The sequence below is a fragment of the Cydia fagiglandana genome, chromosome 2 (genome assembly GCF_963556715.1).
Source record: "Cydia fagiglandana chromosome 2, ilCydFagi1.1, whole genome shotgun sequence".
NCBI lineage: Eukaryota > Metazoa > Arthropoda > Insecta > Lepidoptera > Tortricidae > Cydia > Cydia fagiglandana.
In genome coordinates this window covers 14,761,417-14,786,673 of record NC_085933.1, presented here as the reverse complement: position 1 = coordinate 14,786,673, position 25,257 = coordinate 14,761,417, and the positions used below count along the sequence as shown (strand labels likewise).

General features: G+C 39.4%; 1 protein-coding gene across 1 annotated transcript; it reads left to right on the top strand.

Moving 5' to 3' along the window:
* Nucleotides 1-2,615: 2,615 nt before the first annotated feature.
* LOC134671947 (uncharacterized) lies at nucleotides 2,616-4,844 on the top strand. The gene has a single exon (XM_063529828.1). It carries the CDS (start codon nucleotides 3,081-3,083, stop codon nucleotides 4,842-4,844), a length of 1,764 nt encoding a protein of 587 aa, XP_063385898.1. The 5' UTR covers nucleotides 2,616-3,080.
* Nucleotides 4,845-25,257: the final 20,413 nt, after the last annotated feature.

The window sequence follows — 25,257 nt, the reverse complement described above, 5'->3', positions numbered from 1 at the left end:
GAGTGCTTTTGATGGTTCCGAAAATGCACCTCATGGTTTGGTTTAGGTGTACGTCTACTTGCTTTATGTGTGCACTGTTTAGCCAGATAGGTGCGTAGTATTCCGCTGTTGAGTAGACTAGGCTAAGAGCAGTGTTACGAAGTACGTCGGCTTTTGCCCCTTGTGATGCCAGCCAGTTTGTGCAGGAGGTTGTTGCGAGTGTGCGGAGCATAAGTGAGACTGCAGTCCAGGGTCACTCCAAGGTACTTTGGCGTTGGATTGTATAGTACTGACCCACCGAAGGAAATGGGGGGGGGGTTCAAATTTAGCCTCTTTATTGTGCAGGTGGAAGGTTGTCACTTCTGTCTTAAGTCAACACACACACAATAATGACACAACACAATAATAGAGATTAAAAATATTTAATTCATTAATTAGTATTACATACGGCGAGAAACCGTTCTTAGTCGTCCCGTGGAACGGACGTGTATACCCTCAGCGTGAACTCATTTAAATTCAGATATATTGTTTCTCACTTACATTATGATTTCGAAAGATATAATGAAAGTACGTCGTAATGCTGCGATATTCTAATTAAATACTGAATAATTCAAACTGCATCCGTCGAGTTTCCCCATATTATTGTTCCATACGATATTAATGAGTGGAAATGTTTATACTTAGTACACGGATCTTAAGGCGGCCTTATATCTATAAGGGGGTTTTCAGTTTTCATTTCCAGCTCAGGTTAGAATCAATCATTCACCCTAGAAACCGGTTTTGATCGCACATTATCATTGGGGTATGGAATTGATTATTAAAATTAAATATAAAAATAACCTAGCATTCTGAGTTTTTATCTACTGATTTCGGCAACAGAAGCTGTGTGGTTAGGGTTTCTTATTTTGACAACATAAGAAGCAAGGTTACGTGGATTAAATACCAAAGTTGAATAGTTTGGGTGATTTTCTTGTTCAAACGCTTAGCCGGTGCAGGGTCGCTACCTATATGGGTTGATGAGGTGAACTATTGTAGACTTACAAAGTTAACCAGACTTCATTTATTTCTTATTTTGAAGGCATTACATATTTGTTCCTGTCGTACCTAGGTGTTTTTATGCATATAAATATCATCACTTAGTAAAAGTGTAAATGCGTGCAAGTTAGTGCGCGGCGCGATCTTATTGCAGAGAGATGACAATAATGTTTTGAGGACGTTGGTGCTGTAGATTCTGAAATTCAAAGGTCTTTGCTCACTTTTCTAGTAGCAGTCCATTTTTGTAAAGGTCGTTGTGGTACGGTAATTTTTAACAGTTCAGGTAAATAAGAACGATAATGTCACAAATAAATAAGTACCTACAATCTAGTATAACATGAAATTGTTTTACTGAGAGAGTACCAGTCAGTACTATAACATTAATATGAGTATTACAAATACATATTTGTTTATTGACATGAACATGAAATTGTTTTATTGAGAGAGTACCAGTCAGTACTATAACATTAATATGAGTATTACAGATATTTGTTTATTGACATGAACATGAAATTGTTTTATTGAGAGAGTACCAGTCAGTACTATAACATTAATATAAGTATTACAGATATTTGTTTATTGACATGAACATGAAATTGTTTTATTGAAAGAGTACCAGTCAGTACTATAACATTAATATGAGTATTACAGATATTTGTTTATTGACATGAACATGAAATTGTTTTATTGAGTGAGTACCAGTCAGTACTATAACATTAATATGAGTATTACAGATATTTGTTTATTGACATGAACATGAAATTGTTTTATTGAGTGAGTACCAGTCAGTACTATAATATTAATATGAGTATTACAGATATTTGTTTATTGACATGAACATGAAATTGTTTAATTGAGAGAGTACCAGTCAGTACCATAACATTAATATGAGTATTACAGATATTTGTTTATTGACACGAACATGAATGAAGCGGAGTCATTTTCGGGCTATATGAACTATGGCGCACTCCTTTAAGAGACCTTATTTATAGGATGTAGCATCTTGATCTTAGCAATAAAAATCCAATTAAGGACGAATAAGAAGTGAAGTTATTTTGCATATATAGCAATTTATTTTCGAGAATGTTATTGTTATTTTAAATAATTATTATTTTACAGTATTCAGACCGTAGCGGGATCTGTTGCTAAAATACGATATATGGCATTCAGGACACAGAGGGGGCCTGTTGCTGAAATACGATATATGGCATTCAGGACACAGAGGGGGCCTGTTGTCAAAACTATGATGGATGACATTCAGGACAAAAGGGGGCCTGTTGTCAACGATATGGCTAATGGCATTCAGGACAAAATGGGGCCTGTTGTCAATAATGTCATTTACGATATTTAGGACATGATGGGGCCTAATATCAGTTGACTGATTTATGGTGTACTAGATGAAACAAAAAATGTTACTCGGTGTAATGTTTAATTTCGTAATTAGATACATATTATATATTAGATTGTTATTTATTCCATGTGTAACAATACTAATTCTCACGGCGCGCGGACTCGAATACTTTCTCGCTCGCACAATACTACGTCATACCGGCCAGCCACCGAGGAGCACCGAGCGCGCACGACGATCGCCGACCGGGCGGTATAAAAGCCGCAGCCCGCGCCGCATCAGATCATTCTAGCTAGCGACTGCCTTAGCGATAGGTACACCTCTGTCCTTTGGCTAGTCTCAAGTCTCGGTCGGGAGTTCGATAGCCACTTGCAGTCTTCTCCCTGACCTCCCTAGGTTTAGCTAGTGCCTTGGCGATAGGTTCCCGACTGTCCCTTGGCAATTTGCATCGGTAACAGGCGTGCTCAACCTTGCCGTCGGTTATTCGATTTTAAGTTAGTTAGGAAGTAACCAGTTTTGTATGAACCCATAAATGTATGCACCTATATGTATAAGTTTTCATAGTCAATAAAAGTATCGTTGACATTGGCGTTTGAGTGAAACTCCCATCTATCCTACAATTGGCGCCCAACGAAATAACTACCCACTCTATTGGAAGATTAAGTTGCATCTACCCGACATTTTTTTCTCTAAGTACCCTACGTAAAGTACATATAAAATGGCGGAAGGAGATACAAATAAGGAGGTAGACGGCGAAACATCTACAAAGAAGGCAGTTTCAAATCAATCAAAGGGTAAAAAGGCTGAGGAATCACAATCAGTGCCTTCGATACATATGACGGAAGATCAGTTTACGGAGTTATTAAGACGTCTTCCTACGATGTCTGCGAAGAGTTTTGTTAAATGTACGATCCAATTCCAAGGCGAACATGACCGCAGCAAAGTGGAAGAGTTCATTAATGGGGTCAAGTTGTACAAGGAAATGGAGAAGATAAGTGACGACGATGCCTTGACGGGTCTGCCATTGTTGCTGAAGGGTAAAGCAAGTGATTGGTGGCTTGGGGTACGTGCCGAGATCAAGACTTGGGCAGCAGCGCTTAAAGCTATCTCCGCCGCGTTTTCACCACAAAAGCAACCTCACGACATCTATATGGATATATTTGCGACACCCCAAGGGAAGGACGAGGGTATAGATGATTTCCTATGCCGGAAGCGCCTCCTACTCGGCGCATTGCCACCCAAGAGACATAAGGAAGAGGAGCAGATCGACCTTATTTACGGTTTGTTAAAATTGGAACTCAGGAAGCGGATAGCTCGCTCTGACATAAAAACGTTTGCCGAGTTAACAGAGAAAGCTCGCCACCAAGAAGCTTTGAGGAAGTTCAAGCCGACGAGCACTTCTACTGACAAAGTGGACAAACCAGGTACATCAGCTGCCTCACAACCTACACGTACGTTCACAAAGACTAACCTTACCAGATGTTTATTCTGTGCTAAGAAGGGACATACTTTAGAAGTGTGCCGCAAGCGCCTGGCAAAACTTAAGAGCAATGGTACCGAGGAGAGTGACGTTGCTAAGCCGGCAGTGACTTGCTATGGATGTGGTGCGCTTGGAGTATTCAGAAGCAAGTGTTCAACGTGCAACAGCAAAGAAACTCCACCGAAAGAGGTAGCATTCTACACAATAGAAATTACGAGGGAAGATCAGGTCAAGTTACCTACTATTGAAGTAAAAGTTCTGGGCGAAATGGGCTATGCGTATATGGACACTGCTGCGCGTACAAGTGTAGCTGGAGAACATTTGTACAAACTAATGAGGGACAAAGGCGTACAATTTTGTTCCCAGGTAGCCATAATAAGGTTGGCAGACGGTACTGTCAAAATGAGGCAAATTCTAACTGTGACTACTGAAATACTGCTCGGGAACAGGGTAAAACCAATTACCTTTACAATAATGCCAGATGCCATTGAAAATCGCACCTTATTGGGTATTGACTTCCTAGAAAAGGCAGGCATAGTATTGAGCCCACCTCAGAGAGCTTGGAATTTCATAGATAAGCCTGCAGAAGCTTTCCCATTCCTGCAGTTAATGAACCACATACAGATTCCTTTGTCGAAGGATGCGAAGCAACTAACCTTCACTGAACCAGCCAATGAAAAGGAGCCGCTGCCCGTTCTGTTGAAGGCTGCGAAGCAACTTACCTTCACCGAACCGGCCAATGTAAACGAGCCGCTGCCCGATTTCCTCTCTTGGGCACGCGAGTTGAAGTTATTATCTCCATTACCGGCTACGCCATCACCGCAGCGTGACACCGAGGCCGACGTGTCACCGCCGAAGATACCGCGTTGGCAACTGATCAAAATGCCAACCCCGCCGCGTCCAGTTCGACCACGTGAACCGGCGGACAACGAGTCTCAAGTCTCGGTCGGGAGTTCGATAGCCACTTGCAGTCTTCTCCCTGACCTCCCTAGACTTAGCTAGTGGCAGCCTTAGCGATAGGTACACCTCTGTCCTTTGGCGAGTCATAATGAGTCTGGAGTTCGATAGCCCACCTGCAGTCTTCTCCAAGACTTACCTAGGTCCCTTGGCGATAGGTTCATAGACTGTCCCTTGGTTTTTACATTATTGTGAGCTGTCACGCTCAACAATGACAACTACCCACTCTTTTAAAGAAGAAGTTGCATCTACCCTACATTATTTTTCTAAACTACCCTACGTGTAAAATGGGACTGTACAAAATAAATAAGGAGGCAAACGACGAATCATCTAAAGAAGGTAGTAACAACACAACAAGAAGTCATAGTAGCAACAGAAAATCCACAGTAACACCAATACAGTTGATGTATGCTATTCAGACCAGCTTCACTCCAGGGGGAGGGTTCCGTCGAACACCCTCTCGGACAGTAACTGTAAGGATAGTGCCAACTTGGCGAAACTGAAGGAGACATCGTTCTACACATGTCCTGGTACTCTCTCTTCAGACATACGTGTGCCAGAGGGAGAGACTATAACAGTACAGATCCTGGTACTCTCACGGGACGTTACCCAGCACCAGAGGTAGAGAATGTAACAATACTGATCCTGGTACTCTCACGGGACGTTACCGAGTACCAGAGGGGGAGAATGTAACAATACTAATTCTCACGGCGCGCGGACTCGAATACTTTCTCGCTCGCACAATACTACGTCATACCGGCCAGCCACCGAGGAGCACCGAGCGCGCACGACGATCGCCGACCGGGCGGTATAAAAGCCGCAGCCCGCGCCGCATCAGATCATTCTAGCTAGCGACTGCCTTAGCGATAGGTACACCTCTGTCCTTTGGCTAGTCTCAAGTCTCGGTCGGGAGTTCGATAGCCACTTGCAGTCTTCTCCCTGACCTCCCTAGGTTTAGCTAGTGCCTTGGCGATAGGTTCCCGACTGTCCCTTGGCAATTTGCATCGGTAACAGGCGTGCTCAACCTTGCCGTCGGTTATTCGATTTTAAGTTAGTTAGGAAGTAACCAGTTTTGTATGAACCCATAAATGTATGCACCTATATGTATAAGTTTTCATAGTCAATAAAAGTATCGTTGACATTGGCGTTTGAGTGAAACTCCCATCTACCCTACACATGTACAATTTTAGAGGTAATCGTTAATCAGAGGGCACAATGATAAGTCCGAGGTCGCACTTCTGAATCGGATGGCCGACTGTTAACAACTGTATAATTACGTGATTATTTAATGTGACTTTGCTGTGTACCAGTTTAGATTAAAATGTTTATTTGGAAACCACTGGTTGATATCTCACTTAAAGCCGAACTTCCGGCTGGCGCCATTTCTGATTGTTGACAGTCTCTTATTGGCGGGAATAACGGAAGTTCACCTTTAACAGTCTGTAATATTATTAAGCGACCATTTATAAATCAAATTGTCAAATAATATACTTCTTGCAATATCTGTTGAAAATTGTTCATGATTAGAATGTTGCGACTAGTAATGAACTTCCGGTTGGCGCCCTTTCTGACAGTTGATTGTCAATATAAAAACCAGCCATTGCGCCAACCAGGACAGTTCATCACTAGTGGTCGAAGAGTGATAATCTATGTGATAATCGAGTTAAAGTGAAATGGTATTGAATTAAAGGTGTTGTAAAAAGGTTTGCCAAATATAAGAGTAAGTGTTAATTCCATTTCTTTTATTCAAATTACTATACCATTACCTTCCTTCTCCAACTTAATTAATGTGAGGGACCCTAATGTCTAAAAGCATAGTTACAATAAAATTAACAGTATTTTATAATTAAGGCTCCTCTCCCATGATTAAGACGGTAATAGTGGCACTATCAATCAAGCAGAACAGTATTTCAAGTAAAGTGTAAATACGTTTCCTACTTATTTGCCTAAATCTCGATTGAGAGAGCTATAGTGTTCAACATCCGTATATACAAAACTATAATCAGACCGATCTTGATGTACGGATGCGAAGCCTGGACCCTAACACAAAAGAGGAATACGCACTGCTGGTGGCTGAACGGAGGATCTACCGGAAGATACTGGGACCCACTCGCGGAGAAGATGGCTCGTGGAGGATACGCAGGAACCAGGAAATCGAAGATCTAGTGGCCGAGCCCAATATAGTAGGAGAAACGAAAGCCTCAAGACTCCGATGGCTCGGGCACGTGGTCCGTATGGGTGAAGATCGAGCGGTTTGGAGAGCGTACTCGGGCCGTCCGGATGGTCGACGACCGGTTGGGCGTCCTAGGTATCGCTGGTGCGGTGAGGTCGTGAAAGATCTGAACGAGCTCGGTGCCGTCGATTGGACAGAAACGGCGCTAGACAGAGAAGCATGGCGTTCCTTAGTGTCAGAGGCCAAGATCCACTTCGGGTCGCTGCGCCACGGCAGTAAGTAAGTAAGTAAGTAAGTCAAGCGTGAGTCAGACTTATGTACGGAACCCTAGAAACGCGAGTCCGACTCGCACTTGGCCGGTTTTATTTCTTTGATGGAATCGCTTAAATGTTAATGTAACATAAAAAAATATTCTAAAGTTACATATTCTCCACATTATATAGACTTTGAGTACATAACGGGAACCATACGAAGTACTTATAAACAATTCATAAAGGATGACTCACGTTAGACCGGAACGTTTCCGGGCCGGAGATTCCGGCAGTTCCGGCGCATCGTTTTCTATGGAAAGCATCACATGAGCGCCTGTCATGTCATAGAAAAGTAAGCGCCGGAAGCTCCGGCCCGGACACGGGCCGGTCTAACGTGAGTCATCCTTAATGGGAATAAATCCTTGTGTTTCATTATTACCCGACTGCGACAGAATTGCGGCCTAAAATGTATGCTATGAAGTAATAGGTATGTAGAAGAATATACATAAATATAGTATATATTTATTTTCACACGGTTCAGTACCTACTGTTTTCATTGGACAATTTCATAACAACAAAAAAGCTACTAGTATTCGCCATTAGGTGCACGGTATTGTGAAAGCCAAGTTGTTTCCCTTGTGTTTTTTTACTTATGATATTTAGTTTGTTTTGAGATTTATTGTCTTCTAAGAAAACCTCTTCGGTTAAGCTTAATCTCCTTCTAACAAACACAAATTGTAAAAATCACAACACATCAATCAGCTACAAGATCAATTCAGGCCAATACAAGACAAAGTCACAGAATCGCGCTTACGCTGGTACGGCCATGTCATGAGAAGACCAGATGATCACATGGCAAAAAGTGCGTTAAGCCTCATATCGGGACCATATCCTCGTGGCAGGTGGCAGACCCCTTACTACATGGATGTCAGTTATTAAAAAGGATCTCTCCAGTAACAATTTAGATCCAGCAACGACCCAGAAACGATATCTCTGGAGAAGGAGGATTAGGAGAGCCGACCCCAATTAGAAATGGAACAAGGCCAGAAGAAGAAGAGAACACAAAATGTAAAAATCATGGAAAGGAACTAATGAATCAGCGGCAGATAAAATGTGACAAACATTATGAATAACTCCAGTCCCATATAAGATTTTTATTGTATGTTAGTTTGTAAGGAATGTATATATCTATAGGCCTTAGCTGCCTGAAAATAATTTGCTTTTTTAAATACCTATAAAATATAAAATAAAACAGCACCAAACAAATTAACTAAATGCATTAATAATGATCTTTCTAAGATCTATAATGCATGCATGGTGCACACGTATCCACGTATATCGCGTGTAGTAAATGCGTCAACGAGACCAGTCATCAACAGTAAAGTGCTCGCTAATGAAAAACACTTGACGTGTAATATCAGTGCTTCATAATTAACAAGTGTGTACGAACTTGGCCCATTTTTGCCCTTCGGCGGCAACCGGACCGGCTGCGGCCATGCTTGGCTCGCGTGTCTGTAACTAGCATGTGACCGGAGAGCTATCCCTGCTGCCGGATGATTTACTTTACGCTTCTCTTGGGGTCCCACGGGCAAATGTAAAAACCATTGATATTATAGGACATTATAGGACATAAATAAATATTATAGGACATTTTTTTACACGAATTGACTAAGCCCATGAAGGCTTGTATTGTGGGTACTTAGTACTTAGACAACGATACATATACCTAATATATAAATACTTATATACCTAAATAGAAATAACCATGACTCAGGAACAAATTTCTGTGTCATCACGCAAATAATGCCCTTACCGGGATTCGAACCCGGGACCATCGGCTTCATAGGCTGGGTGACTACCCACTAGGCCAGACCGGTCGTCGATTGACCGGTCGCTGATGATACTTTAAATGATTAGGTACGAGTACTAACGCAGGTAGTTAGAACGGAGTAGTACGGGTAGGATGACTCGTTAGATTGGCCCGGGTTCAGCAGCCCGGGAAGCATCACGTGACCACCGATCACCTGCCATAGAAATTGAAGTGTAATTTGCCACGGCCCGGACCCGTGCCGTTCTAGAGTAACTGAAGTGCTGGAAAGTGTGATAGAGAAGACTTTGTATTATTACGAGTACCTACTAGTATGTCCTGACCACCTCTTGGTCTTCGCTGTGTAAAAAGATTTTTACGTGAAAAGCAACTCATTCAATTTTTTTTTTTTATTATACACAAAATGCATAGTAGGGAGTGCTCCCGGTACTGGTTTTCTATACAAATACAGTACCGGAACCGGGTATTCCTGATTCTCGCCATACAAACTCAGTACCGGGAGCATTCCCTAATGGGCCTAATGCATAGTTGTTGTCAAAAAGCCGTTAACGGCTCCGCGGAACATACCTCTATGATTCCAAAGCAGCCAACTTCACTTCGATAGTAACGACATGAAATGTGATGAAATCTTAGCATGGTCATAATTACAAACGTATTCGACATTTAGAGATTTTTCTCTACGTTGACTGATCATAATACTGAATTAATACTGTACGGAACATATTTACATTTTGTTACGGAACCCACTATCCACTGTTTAGTTTTAATAATGCCGAAGCTACAAAACCTCTGGTACATTATCTTTACATTTTTTTGTAATATTTACGAGATTCTCACTGCAGTAACCAGTCCCCATTCATGCTTCACCTTAATTATGGTTATAAATATGAGGAGCTATTTGCACTTGTCGTGGGAAAAGCCGCGAATATAAAATTAAAGCATACAACACAAGCGTGCAACAATTACAAATAGTTTTAGGTACACCAAAAAAGTGCTTCGCAACTTTATTTGACACCAAAATTGGTTTTCTATACTACCTAAATGAATATATAATAATTAGTAAAAACTATAAAATCAAAACAACTTGCCTTCGATGTTTCTTAGATTGATGAGTTCATCATCATACTTAGTTAGTATGATGATGAACTCATCTTCTTTAAATATTAAATCTACAACTTGTTAAAAAACTCAAATTTTACTTTTTAGTTTCCATCTGTTCATTTAGACTGTTAAAAGGTCACTGTACTCGTGTCTAGATGAAAAGCTATTATGTATAAAAATATATGTTATTTTTTAACTTGATTGATTGATCAGAATCTGACCGACAAATATACCTACCTACTTGAAATTTGGTAATGACAAAGCAATCTTAAAGTACGGTTAGATTTGACAGACAGACAAGGAAGTTTTAAAAACTACTTAGGTACACACTACAAACATTATCAAAATGTAGCGGTAAGCATTTAAAAAATCACATAAGTAACAAGAAAAACAATACAGTCAATTGCTGTGTTTGAAGTCGGTACCGAGCCAATGATAAATCGCTTCCGTCGCGTAAGTATGAATCGTAAAAATCACATCGCCGTATTACTCGTAGATACTATAGCACATCTAGAATTTATGGGCCCGATTCGGATTTTAAAATAGACATCTATTAGACATCTTTTACATCACCAAGATACGATAACGATATGTTTAAGATCTAACCTGTCAAATTTGACATTTGCGCGATTCTGGAGATACTCTTGAACGATTTCCACAGGATATGACTTAGAGATCCAATTCACATCTAATAGATATCTCACTCTATCTAGCGTAAAAGACACATTGGTTGCCCGAATTGCGCTGCAAACGAGAACTAGTTGATATCTAAACTATAACGTATCTAGAATGGATCTAGTACGTTTCATCTCTTGTGAATATCTTGAAGTTCGAATACGGCAGTATTTTAAATGTTGCGTTCCACATGTCACTGTCAAGTTTAACCCCGCGGCCGCTGACTCGGAATCCTTGACCCGCTTCCTGGCGCGAGAGGACTGTTTAACGCATTGTTCTAGGACCGTTAGCAACGGTGCCAAGTGGAAACGCTGAAAATTTCGCATTTTCAATGCAAGGAAGTGGAACAGCCGTTTTGTGACACAAAATAACACTGACGCAAACTGGTTTTGAGTCTTCATTTTTAGTAAAATATATTTTTATGTAATTTTATGTATTTTTATGTAGGTAAGTACCGAGTTATTTTTGTCAGCCTGTCCATCACAATCAATTAGTCACCTACAAAATATCGTGCGCTGGTGAATATTAATCAACTTAATGTTTGATGTCCTGGCCCCCGATCCCGGGCTGTCCATCTTCATCCAGCATCTCTGCCAATAATACTTCTAATGGCTCCTCTACACGATGGGCCAACGCCGACCTCTCCAAGGGACGGACGCATTTATGCGTTAGAGGGAGCAAGTGGTATTCCTATCACATTCTACCGCATGGCTGCGTCCCTTGGAGTGGCCAGCGTTGGCCCATCGTGTAGAGGAGCCATAAGTTTTTCAACGTAGCGGGGAGCAAGCTTGCCCACGGTACACTTGCCTAAAATCTGTCATTAAAAATCCAGGAGACCACAAAGTCTAAATGTACAATAGACTTTACAATGACAATGTGTGAAAGTATCAGTGTAAACGAAAACTTTCTATGAAAATACGAAGTTTATTACGTTATGTTATTCCTCCCTTTGTCACGGAAGGTGCAAAATTGTGTGATGATGGATGGTAGAGATGAGGTGTCTATCATTCCAGCAAAAAAAGACAAAGTTGGCTAGTTTGTATTGAGCGCGATCAAGCACACGGGTGTTAATTTCAAAACCACGCAGCTAGGTGCCGCTGCGGTCACAGCGGCTTCGATATCCGTTGTACTAATACCAAATAGGATTATTTTTTTACATTCGAATTATTTGTGCTTGACAGCCGCAGTTGGCAGCTTAGTCGCAGTGGGAAACTTTATACATACCAATATTACGTGCTATTTAGGTATTAGATAGAACTACTTACCTCATAATTATAACATAACGTTATTAGGAATAATAGGTATAGGTGTCCTTCCATCCTTAATACTTTTTAAATAACGATTGAGCCTAATTGAAACGTGGAAGCTTGGTAAATTTACATATACAATATTATATAGCAAGTCATAAAAGCATTACAAGAGTAGGTAACAAGTAACAATAGAATGGGGAGAGACCTACCCAGAACATGAATACTGTGTTATTCAAAAGCGTTATAAATTCCTATTCACGGACCGTGAATATGACCAAAGTCGCATTATAAAGGCTACTTTTTCAACCATTATGCGACATAAAGCGGTCACTAACATATCGTATGACGAACGACATAAAAATTTCCCTTTCATTCTTCGCGATTCTGTGGATTCCACTTTGAATAGATCGTGAGTCAAATCTCACATAGCAACGAACCGCAAATTAATTTTCACACAAAACTCATCCTTAAATCAGTTGCAAAAGGATCATCAAATATTTTTGTAAGCGCAATGTTAAAGTAGCATAATGTTGCGTACCAAATTACCAATACATCTTACAACATGTTATCAAACCGAAATCATCCTTATGCTGCAGTTTTAAGGATTACGTATATTTTATTTGACGGCAAAATGTTACTGTCTCGTTATCGGGGTCAACGCCGGACAATGTCGTGTTAAATAATTGTTGTGCGGTTACTTTGACCTTTATTGGTACGTGTCAGAGTTTATTTTGTATTGTTGCGTTAGTATTCATCCAAGATTATTAGCAGATAGGCACCAAATATTCCAGGAAATTTATTGCATTTTAGCAATATTTTCTTCACAGTTACGACCGTGACAAATAGTTATATTGATTAAAAGAGTCATTCATTATTACAAGCTAGTTAAGTGTCTTGAGAGATCGGAGGTCTTCTTATAAAACACCGATGAGTAGGTATTTACATTATTTGGTTTAACAATTACTTTAAAAAAAATTACTTACGAACTTATTTCAATATAGGTAGTTTAGAAGTGCAAGGGTGTACGTTAGACGGAACTACCTAACTCATAACGTGACCTAGTAGGAGTAATAGGTTGGTCCTTATATTTTACAATTCCGATATTAATGAGCCTAATTAATAATGTACAATTATATATTGTACGTAACGATAATTATAATCAACTACTTTGGCAACTGGCAGCTCATTAAACCTAACCGCCTTCAACTTTAGCGTTAACATACAAAAACCGACCTCAACACACATAGCTGTAGAATAGGCACGGCGATGTGGGGGAGCAGATAATGACCACTAGTGTAATTACCATGCATTTGACTAATCTATTTGAAGTGATCTATTAAAAAGGACTTTAACTGCATTAAGGGTCTGTTTACACTACTGGCTCTGTGGTAACATGTAGTATTCAGTACACGGGAACCATGGTAACACGAATCTCCAGGGTAGTCTAAAAATATTTCGTCGCAGAGTTTTTGTTTTATGTTGGGTAGAATATAGAGAGGTTTAAAAAAAACCGATTGCGTGATTGAGCAATTCAATTATGTCCGATGTTCGATGATCATAATTTCCAAAGGGAATTTATCATTTTAAAATTGAAACTTCACGGGTTATAAGCACTTAGATCCAAAAATCCTCAAATGGCCTATTAACGTAATTACTAAAACGCCCCTCGTCCTAGCCTCCCAATATAAGTTTGAAGTCTGTACCAAGCCAAATAGTTACAATACCTGTCAATAATATCCCCAAAAAAACTAATAATGGGCAGCTTTCTTCCTTTCTTATCGAACCGCACTGAGGTCGACATTTGGTTTGACAATGCGTCTGACGCTTTGAAGAAACATAGCTATCAGTTGCTTGTGCTTACAAAAGGAATAACATTTTATTTTATCCTTTTTGAAGTCGATTTTCATCACTGCTTAAACAGTCAGTATTCGAAATGTGACCAGACCTTTTACCATGCGCTCATAAGAACTAAGGATAAAAGACACATGACTAATACTCTTCGTAAAGGCTTCGGCACACTAAAAAAGAACATTCCACATTCCATTCCCTTCCACGTACGGAGTATAAAAGACTCCATTTCTATTGGATGTTTTTTTGGAACTCCATTACACTTACAGGTCAATTAATGACTTGAGTGATACCAATAATCCTGTACATCTAAATTTAAAATTATTTATTTAGAGACTAAAGGTTTTTGAACAAAATTAGATACGTTAATAAGAAAAAAAAACATAACCAAATTGATAACCTCCTCCTTTGGGATTTGGAAGTCGGTTAAAAAATATAAGTTTGCTGTGGTTGCGATCCGAATGTAACCTTTGCAAAGGCTGTCATTAAAACTGGTCAACCTTACTTCTTGGTTACAAAGATATTCTAATTTATTTCGATTTAGGTCCTAAAACAAAACGCAAGCGATTAGCGTCATAATAAAACTGTCAAAAGCGGACAGCTTTGAACCTACATTGAATTGTACATATTTGGAGATCATGGCAAAAGCCTGCTTTCTACTTGCACTGTCTCGCCCGTAGGCTCAGGGTTCAGCTATGCAAATCACCCTAAAGTTTGTCTAGACATATAAAGCTAACTTATGTATTTAATATGGCTAGGAATAACTCACGTACAATGTAGCACGGGCATACATATAGTTATTACTTAGCCGATACGGATTACGATTAGCTACGGAGATAGAAGCAAATTTATGTTTCGGTGCATACAATCTCAGAGAAATGTATGTAAATATGTTATATGTTGTGTTGGGAGATTGATTCTTTAGAATAATTTATTGCCTGCGCAATTATTCGTTTCGCTCCTTGCAGGGCCTAAACGAAAAATTTTGGTCGTTTATTTTAAAATAATTGGTATTGCTTTTCCTAAAATAACATTTTTTTTATTGGCTTAATTTTTTGTAAATTTAAGGCTCTTACGAGCTTAATTAATTAAGCTCGCTTAATGTAATACGCGCTACAAATTTAGACACCTAAAAATCGTGTCAGGATAAGGGATAAATTATAAATGCACTCAAATTAACATGTAGTACATAAGCGACACCGACACCGACTAGTGATTAAAACAAAATATTTCGTTAAAATTTACTCTAATAAGACCATAAGACACGAGGACATAAGGACGTATAAGTACATTCCAAAGCATGATATTTAAGTCACCTAATAAACTAACCTCTTATTAATTAACTTAGTACATACTGACATGGGTACCAGTGGCGCGCCGTCTGTAAAAGCCGATTCCTACCGGCTTGCCTGTTTTTGGACGTTTGAGCAGAGTTGTAAAGGAAACATGTAAGCCAAATTATATTATTAAGGCTTGCCTATGGATATGTTTGACGCGCCGCCACTGATATGTACCTAAGTTATTCAAAGATATTATTACTTCTGTTCTTCTGGACATCACCGCTGACGTCAGTTGATCTGAATCTTCACAGATGCGTCGGATAAACCCTCATCCTTTTTTTTTAATAATGAGGCTCGTCCCCGCCCTCAGTAATGCTCGTCCATCGCACGCAGACGCCGTTACCATAATGTTCATAATTTACATGCAGATTATGGTACACTGGGAGAAATATGCTGGTCCGTGCACATGAAATCGCGTTGCACGATTGGTACCTATCGTTGACAATATTTATAATGAGCTATTTTGTTTTAACCGTCTATTTCAATATAGTTCGTTTAGGTATATTATAATTACACGCACAGATTATATTAATAGATCTTATAGGTAAGCTGTTTTGAATAAACGTCACATTTGACACTGACATGTCTAATCCATATCGTTTCTAGATCTATTAGGTAATTGACGTATCTTAAAGTTAAAATCGGGCAGTTAGTCTCGAATGGTCTCGAATTATGTACCTCGAAGGTTTGACGTCGAACACAGTAAATATGAAAAATCGTGTCATCATAATGTTTCTATCCCACATAAATAAAATCTACTTATGACTAAAGACTCTTGTCACGAAAAGTTTAAAAAAAATTAAGTAATTTAAAACCCGGTTTTACCGGAAAACCAATGGTGTCATTGTCATCATCAAGAATAAATAAACAAGTTTTAATTCTAAGTCATTTAATACGGAAAGTGATTTTCTGTATTCGGTAAGTGTTGGCAGTTATCTTACTTTCCCTGTTAAATTTAAAGACATTTTAAAATGTTATGCTCTTTATGACTTTACCAAAAATGGGTATTAAAGGTTGTAAACTGAGTTACAAATCTGTATGTAGGTCGCCGTTAAATTTTGATTGGTTCTTTGTTAACTTATTTTGTCCAAGGCTTTGCAAATAATGTTGCACGGATATAACAAAGATCAACAATAATTACAATGCGATTAGGGTGGGAGTTATACGTAAAAAGAAAAATGTACACATATTTATAAAATTATTTCAGTCAGACTGTACAAATCCTTAACCAACTTATACCTACATCTATTCACTAATGGCACGCTAATACGTTACGGGTTGGCCGGTCACTTGCAATTTACCATTTAAATGCATCCCAGATAATGGATGCGAGCAGGACCTACCTATTACCTAGGTGGACTAGCATTAGTACCTACATATAGCACAAGGGACTTACGCAGGATTCCAACAGTAATAGTACCTAGGTACTTGACAGATTCTTATCCTAGATTTTTTTATGCAAGACAGCTATGAAAGTTTGAGTCTTTGCTTATTTTTATTTAAACTTTTTTTATACAAATAAGTATATAAGACGGACAGAATTACACGATGCATCTACTACATCCAAATCGATCTTAGGCTTAAACCATAGAACACCTTTATGCCATGTAACAGTCTAATCAAAAATTAATAAGAATACCAAGATGCTGAACTGCTTGGTTCATTAATAAATAAAAGGAAATAATAACCTTAATTCCATTCAATTTAAATTTCTTCCTCTGTCAAGACATTGTCATACGAACCTCGCTTATGAACACGCTCCTCTTAAGAGTTACCTATACAGGTTAAAAAGTTTGACTCTATAATCTCATAATTATAAAGATCATTTTTGCTTCTTAATGCTTCGTCACTTACAGTATTCTGTTAACGTAGCTACTCGTATGTATGCTTTCAAAGAAATGCTATCTCCTGTTTAAAATGCACGTCGTACGATATGAACAATAGTGGCTCATTATTATGCGCGGACGTTCAACGCCATCTATCTGCGACGCGGAGAAATTATGAAATTAGTTAAATTACTCATTTTCTTGAGTGTACTTAGCTGAGTATTCATCAATAAAAATGTCATACATAAGTTAAAGCAAAAACTTAGTCGGTTTAAATATTCAATTATAAGTGAAATATTCACAAAGCTAACGTGTTTCCGCTGAACTACCTACTGTAACTCGTATTTGTTATTATAGGTAGGTTTAGTTTTCTAAATTGTGATACCTAATTGACACACATACTTAAGCACTTAAATCAACTAATATTTACAAATCTTAAAAATACGATTTCTTATTCCTAAGAACAAACCAACAGTTTCTTACAGATGTAAGTAGTAGGTAAGTATACCTACTTAATGATTTGAATTTATTCTAGTATTTTGTAAAATCTAATATCGGGAACCAAACATTAATGTCGTAACAGACCTTCATCATAATATCGCCCAACAAAACATACGAACGAAATTCTAAAAAACAGGTATAAATGCATTGTTCTTCAACAATTCATAAAGACGTTCACAGCAAGTTATCAAATATCTATTGATCCATACATTTTAATTACTTATGTTTCCCACCGCACAAACGCACTATGACGCTATTGTTGTAAATGCACAATGTAAAATGTGATAAGCATTGTTAAGCCGTTTGACTAGAATGTCAACACGAAGGTACAGTCAGCAGCAATAGTTTTGAAGCGGGCGAGGTAATCAAAATGATCTTGACGCGACTTTATTGTTAAGAGAATAAGAGCGCGTCAAGGTAATTTTGAACACCTCGCCCGCTTAGCAAAATCTGCTGCTAACTGTATAAGCCTCCATATTACCTAACATAATTTAGATTCCATGACACTAGCAGAGAACGTCAGGGAGAAAAATAACAAAAATAAGCCTATGGGAAATGTCTCGAGGAATCATAGATATATCGACTATTTCTACTAAAGTCAAAAAAGCTGCATTCGGCAATAAAAACATGATTTTACCTTTAGCTTTACCACAAGCTTGTCACTGACATATTCGCTATCGTGTGCGTAACTTAATGTCTTTGCATCCTGCTCGTATCGCACTGGCATATTAGTGCGAGCGAGATGTATCCACATACATGCTTTTGGCAACTGTAGTTACCAGGTCTGACCCTATAAATAAAAAAAAAAAACATACAACCGAATTGATAACCTCCTTCTTTGAGATTTGGAAGTCGGTTAAAAATAAAAATAGAGGTCACTGAAACATATCAATCATATGAGTGGAGAAAGTAAGTTGCGCAGACGTTAGCGAATATATCAGTGTCAGGTCAGTGACAAAACCTCATGATAACGGCTATTAACTTAAACAATGGGTTGCAACATCCAAAAACAAAATTTAATATAAATTTAAGACTGTACAGTCAACCTCATAAATATAATTAAAGTTAACCTATCAAAAATATCTGCGTGGTCATGCGAACAAGTTTGATTTTCCTTTTTTGTTTTTCCTTTGTGTTGATAGATTTATGCCTATAGTTAGACTAGGGTTTGCAATCCGGATCCGAAATGTATGAAATTATCCGGATCTGGATCCGGATCCGCGGATCTTCCCATACATTTCGGATCCGTCGTGCAAACCCTAAGTTAGACCAAGAAAAGTCTGCAACGATTTCCATAGCATACGCAGTGTTGTGCAGTGTTAAAATAACACTTGCACTGCATGTGCTTTCAAAATCGTTGCAAACTTATCCTGGTCTAACTCTAACCTAATGTATTTTCAAAATGTTATAATACAGGGGCCAAATTCGACACGTACAACTGTCAGATTTCGAATCCACGTCAAATCAACAGTTGATTTTATTGCATACTGAGTGTTGATTCCATCAACGGTGGATAATATCATTTGGTACAACCAAAACCATCCAAAACTCAACTCTAAACTAAGGGTGGTTCGGTTTGGTTTGCTTGTCACCCTAACTGTGGATTGTTAATGTCAAATTTTGACATTGTACGTATTCGAGAACTTATGATTTTTCCCACATCAACGGGAGATCAACACGATACGTCAAACGTCGCTTGTCGAATAGGGGTCCAGTGCAATGTTAAGCTGAAACGCAGTGTTAGATAAATGCCGCAATATTGTACCTAACCTGTCATTCCCTTTAACAAGTGTCGAGGTACAGTCGCCATCAGATATATCGGAGCGGCCAGGATGCTCACAAATATCTGAGCACGCCTCTATTGCCAAGGCATTAGAGTGCGTGTTCAGATATTGTGAACACCTTGGCCGCTCCGATATATATGATGGCGACTGTAATTACCATCTTCTTATTCTAGCCCCAAACAAAGACTCTAACAAACACGAGCCTCACATAAAAGCCTTTTGTGGACATAACTCGTTTCACACATTCAGTAATAATAATAACCTTTCTTCGGTACGACAAGGTTCTAGGGTTATATGCGTACGTGTAAAAGTAAACAAAACGTAACATTTCCGAAATAAATGCCTTTAAAGGTGAATGAACTTAGCGCCTTTTACGAGGAAAGCTTTTAAAGGCTGATGCACGCATAAAGGATAACTCAAGCTAGACCGGGCCGGGGCCGGGCCGGAGCTTCCGGCGCTTCGTTTTCTATGGTAATTATCACGCGTATTCGGGAAACGAGATAATCACAAGATCTAGAGACGATATAGAGATCAACTAGATTTACATTAGATATCGACTAGATGTGACTTGGATATCTAAGTCATAACTTGTCGAAATCGTTCAAGAGGACCTCCAGAATCGCGGAAACGTCAAATTTGACATATCTATCTTACAAATATCTTTAAATTATCCATATCGTAACTTGTTGAGGTCTAGTAGAGATCTAATTCATTTCCCGAATCGAGCCGTATGGCAGCCGTCATAGAAAATGCCGGACGATTCGGCCCGGGCACGGCCCGGTCTAGCGTGAGTCATCCTTAAGTTGGGTGTTTGTAAGGTTGTAAGTTGTAAGATGCGATGTGGGACCGCAGTAGGAAAGTTACAACAGGATTCTTTTTTAGGGTTCCGTACCCAAAGGGTAAAACGGGACCCTATTACTAAGACTTCGCCGTCCGTCCGTCCGTCCGTCCGTCCGTCTGTCACCAGGCTGTATCTCACGAACCGTGATAGCTAGATAGTTGAAATTTTTACAGATGATGTATTTCTGTTGCCGCTATAACGACAAATACTAAAAACAGAATAAAATAAAGATTTAAATGGGGCTCCCATACAACAAACGTGATTTTTGACCAAAGTTAAGCAACGTCGGGAGTGGTCAGTACTTGGATGGGTGACCGTTTTTTTCTTTTGCTTTTTTTTGTGTTTGTTTTTGCATTATGGTACGAAACCCTTCGTGCGCGAGTCCGACTCGCACTTGCCCGGTTTTTTCTCTTAATCTGCATATGACTACTACTAAACGACTAACTACCATTTAATCCCACGACGTAACACTATTAGTCAATAGATGAATAATTATGGTTGATTTGAATTCAGAACGGTAGGAGATAGTCACAGTCAGATTTGGTATTCCATAATACGCCTACTATTTACTGGTGACAATGGAAGCGGGTTTTTCCCTACCTAAATAAAAAAACGCGTAAGCGTTAAACAGAACCATCCTATTTCCCAATTTCCGTGGGGACTGGGGACTGTTTCCAACAAAAACAACATAATTTCACTTACGGCTTTTTCCGTGGGTGTCGAATTACTTGGAATGCGATCGGTAGTCAAGATAATCTTCCGAATGCTTCGAGGTAAAAATTACGCATTTAGCGTAATTGCCATTTGCGTCGTGTATGACGTTTCATTAAAAAAATTACTTTATCTTTTCTTGGTCCCTAATAATATATTATTAAAATATGAGCTCATCGTTATGATAGCTATCCGGGGTACACAATTGCACACGCGGCGCAGTAACATTTTTAAGCTGCATCTTGTATTATTGATAAGCAACAAGAGGTCTACAGTATTTGAGATTTTAGGAACTTTCAGTACCTATGATCTTAGATTTTGGTTCAAATTCATTACCTAAAATATAGTTCTAGTTCCTGGCTTAAATATGTATAACCGCATAAATTAGTATTTCAATTTACTGGTCTAATCCAATGCCGGCCATATCAATGTCCCGGAAAACACAAATTACGTAACTCACTTCCAAATCGGACAACATAACAAAACGCCGTCCATCGCCGCTCGTCCAGGGGGCTATATATGTACAACCGGCCCTCTGCGCACCGATGAATAAAATTTATACCCAACCATGACTTTGTAAAGGTTAGTTTTGACAGGAGTAGTACGAATTTTGAACGTATTGATCGGTCGAATCGAATGTCATTTTCGACTACGTATTTTTTGACAACAAAAACAACCGCCTTTAAAGCAATTTAGCATGCTCAGCATTAATACGCAGGGACTGAGTTTTGTTAAGTTGATTAAAGTCCATTGCTCGTCATCCAGTCTTACACTACTTTTATCTACCTGCAATCTATACCAAATCGTGAGTCTACTTTACTGCGGACCTTCCAGTGACACCCTTATACCCTGCGTGCCTAATACCTATGTAGTCAAGCGACAATTGTAGAGTTTGTGAAAAAGGGATTTAAAAAGCTGATAATTTTATATGTAGATTAGTTTTGTTATTACAAAGGCAAGCGCTGGCGAGATGAACTCTTGTGAACCAATGTAAACTCGCTTATATTATATGTATGTATGTTATACACAAGTTGTTACCGATCTGGAAATGACAGTTATTTTGAGTCACCCGAGCGTGACTATTTGCGCGACTGTCGGTCTGTCATTGGCTCTGTACTCAGCGTCTATTTTATAAGAATACAGCGTCATTTATGTAAAACGTGACGAGAGACCAAGACCTAAGTAAAGGGAATATATTGCTAGGCGACCAACAGCTGATTAGTATGTGTAGCGCGCGCAGGACGTCCGCGCGGGCGACATCACGGGGTCTTCCAGCGCCTAGCCGCAGCGCTAACTAGATATTGTCGAGAAACATATTTATTTCAAGCCAGCAGCTGTTTCCATTCGTCGTTGCAAAGGCGATACCACATTCCAGTATAAATAAATTTACGGTATCTGCAAAATGAAATTGGAATCAATATGTACAGAAACTAATATCTAAGTCTACGAAAGCTCTAACCTGTGACCAATGTCCCACCATATTGCGTAATCGAACATCTTACACATATACCTACAGCTAATACAGTGAAATCTCGATAATCCGGCACATCGATGGTCCGGTATACTCAATTACCCAGTAATCCGGCACTAAAATTGGGGTACAAATGATCTTTCTATCGGCGCGATTCGGGAAATGAATTAGAGATTAACTAGATACGATATAGTAAAGATATTATCTTTCCTATTTCATATCTAGTGAATCCCTAATTCATTTCCCGAATCGAGCCGTTAGTCCTAATTTACTATGTGCGCTTACATTATCACACTTCAATATATTTATTAATGGCTAAATTCCAGATAACAGTAGACTTTTATATTAATTTAGTATTTTAGTTAAATGTCCACGACATACTAAAAAGCACATCAAAATAATATGCAGATTTGCTCCAACTGCCAGTAATCCGAGTTTTCCAGTAAGCGCCGGCTCTCTTGTGTCAGTATTAGTGCCGGATACTGTAACACAAATCTAAGTCATTTACGGGAAAAATAAGTGGCATTTACATGGTTTTACAAGCATTACAGGGGGCCTACTGCGAACCACGTTCGACGTGTTGCCCCTCTGTCGCACTTATAAATTCGTACTTAAGTGTGACAGGGAGGCAGTGGCGGATTTGCAGTCTTTGCCGCCCTAGGCCCCAAGCCTTGTAGCCGCCCCTTTCTCAGCATCAGCACCCGTCATATTGACTACATTTAGATCAGGCAACGAAAAGATATATTACCTTTTTTTGAGAATTCGTTGTCTGGCCTAATTTTGAGTTCTTTTTTGTTATCATCAGCGAATTTTATGTCTCAATTTGCCGCCCCTAATATCTCGCCGCCCTAGGCCCGGGCCTACTATGCCTTATGGGAAATCCGCCACTGCAGGGAGGCAAGACGTCGAACGTGGTTCGCGGTAGGCCATCAGCTTTCTAGATACCTACACGAGATTAAACGTTAATAACAGTTGTAATCTGTTATGTAGGTACTTATGGCTAGAAATTAAATTATGCCATTTGTGCAGTTATGACTGTCTCGTAAGAGAAATTATGGACATTATTATTGTGTCTAACAATTTTATTTTTATTGCGAACTTTCGTTTTGCTTTATTGTTTTCTATTGTAGCTATTTATCTCAACCGAAAGTTAGAAAGAACGCTACGAATTAGGTACCGATACCTATACGACAAAAAATGATGAATGTGAATAGGGCAATAATTCTTATTCTAGTTTGAAACTCATACTTCGCAACTAAGTAACATTTGCTGATACTTATACTATTGAATAATAAATTATGAATTTGGGGTACTTTACAGGGGAAGTTAAGTGAGTTTTTTTAATATTTCAAGTCGTCCTAAAGCCTCATATGTAATCACTAGTGCCAAACTGGCAATATTATTATACGTATATATATAGATGGTCAAGCAAATCTTGTCAGTAGAAAAAGGCGCGAAATTTAATTTTTCTATGAGACGCTATCCCTTCGCGCCTACATTTTTCAAATTTGCCGCCTTTTTCTACTGACAAGATCTGCTTGACCAAGTATAGTTGCTGCTGAAGTGCCAGTAGATTCCATGATTAGTGATTATCAACTTATTACAAACTTTACTATATTGGTTTTAATCGTAAGCTGTTATACAAAGTATAAAGTTCAGAGACCTATTTACTTCGTGAGAGATATATGTGACGTTCCACGGCAAAAGGTACCGTATGGCGGCTGGCGCTTACGCTATTATTAACGCCGCTCCAATATTATTGCGGCGCTATGCGACGTAAGCGCCAGCCGCCATAAGGTACCTTTTGCCGTGGGACGTCACATATTTGTTCGTGTCGCTTTCCTTCCCTCTCGCGCTTGACACGAACGGCCATTATTTTAATGTATTGTCTAATGGTAATGTTTCACTTACATCATTAAAGTAGTGTTGTGCATTATGGTCCGTATAGGTAGGCCTTGCTGTGTTTTAGATAATTGAATGTTTCTGTGAAAACGTTTAAGTGATTGCTTTTATGGTAATAACACATGCGAAGTTAAATTATTCTCTGTATAATTTTACTTATGAGTAAACATATCCCAGTCTTTAGGTTTTGTAAGTAGCGGAGAGAGTGCGCTTAAAAATACTTCTAGTCCCGACCAGGGGCCCGATTCGGATTTTGAAATAGACATCTATTAGATTTCTTTTAGACATCACCATCAAGATACGATAACGATATGTTTAAGATCTAACCTGTCAAATTTGACATTTGCGCGATTCTGGAGATACTCTTGAACGATTTACACAGGATATGACTGACTTAGAGATCCAATTCACATCTAAAAGTGACATTGGTTGCCCGAATTGCGCTGCAAAAGAGAACTAGTTGATATCTAAACTATAACGTAACTATCTAGAATGGATCTAGTACCTACGTGTCGTCTCTTGTGAATATCTTGAAGTTCGAATACTGCAGCAGGTCAGTCAGTAGGCCTAATATGGTCGGCTCTTTATCATTTGTCACCATGCCTGTCACGTTCGAACAAATATGTAACGCTACGTCTTACGTAGGCGAACAACGCGCGAACGCGGCGCGGCGCGGCGCGGCGAAATCAATCCTTTGATGCCCATAGAAGTGTCCTACGTAAGCGATCTCGTTGCGAACGCGGTGCGGCGCGATTTGCACGCGAATGTCAGGCGGCGCGGCGCGGCGCGGCGCGGCGGCGGCCGCTTTCGCCGCGCCGCGCCGCGCCGCGTTCGCGCGTTGTTCGCCTACGTAAGACGTAGCGTTAGTGCGAAAGTGACGCATGGGATGACAGGTGATAAAAATGCGACCATGATACCGCTGCAGGTCAAGTTTGTTACCATGGTTAGTTCTGCCA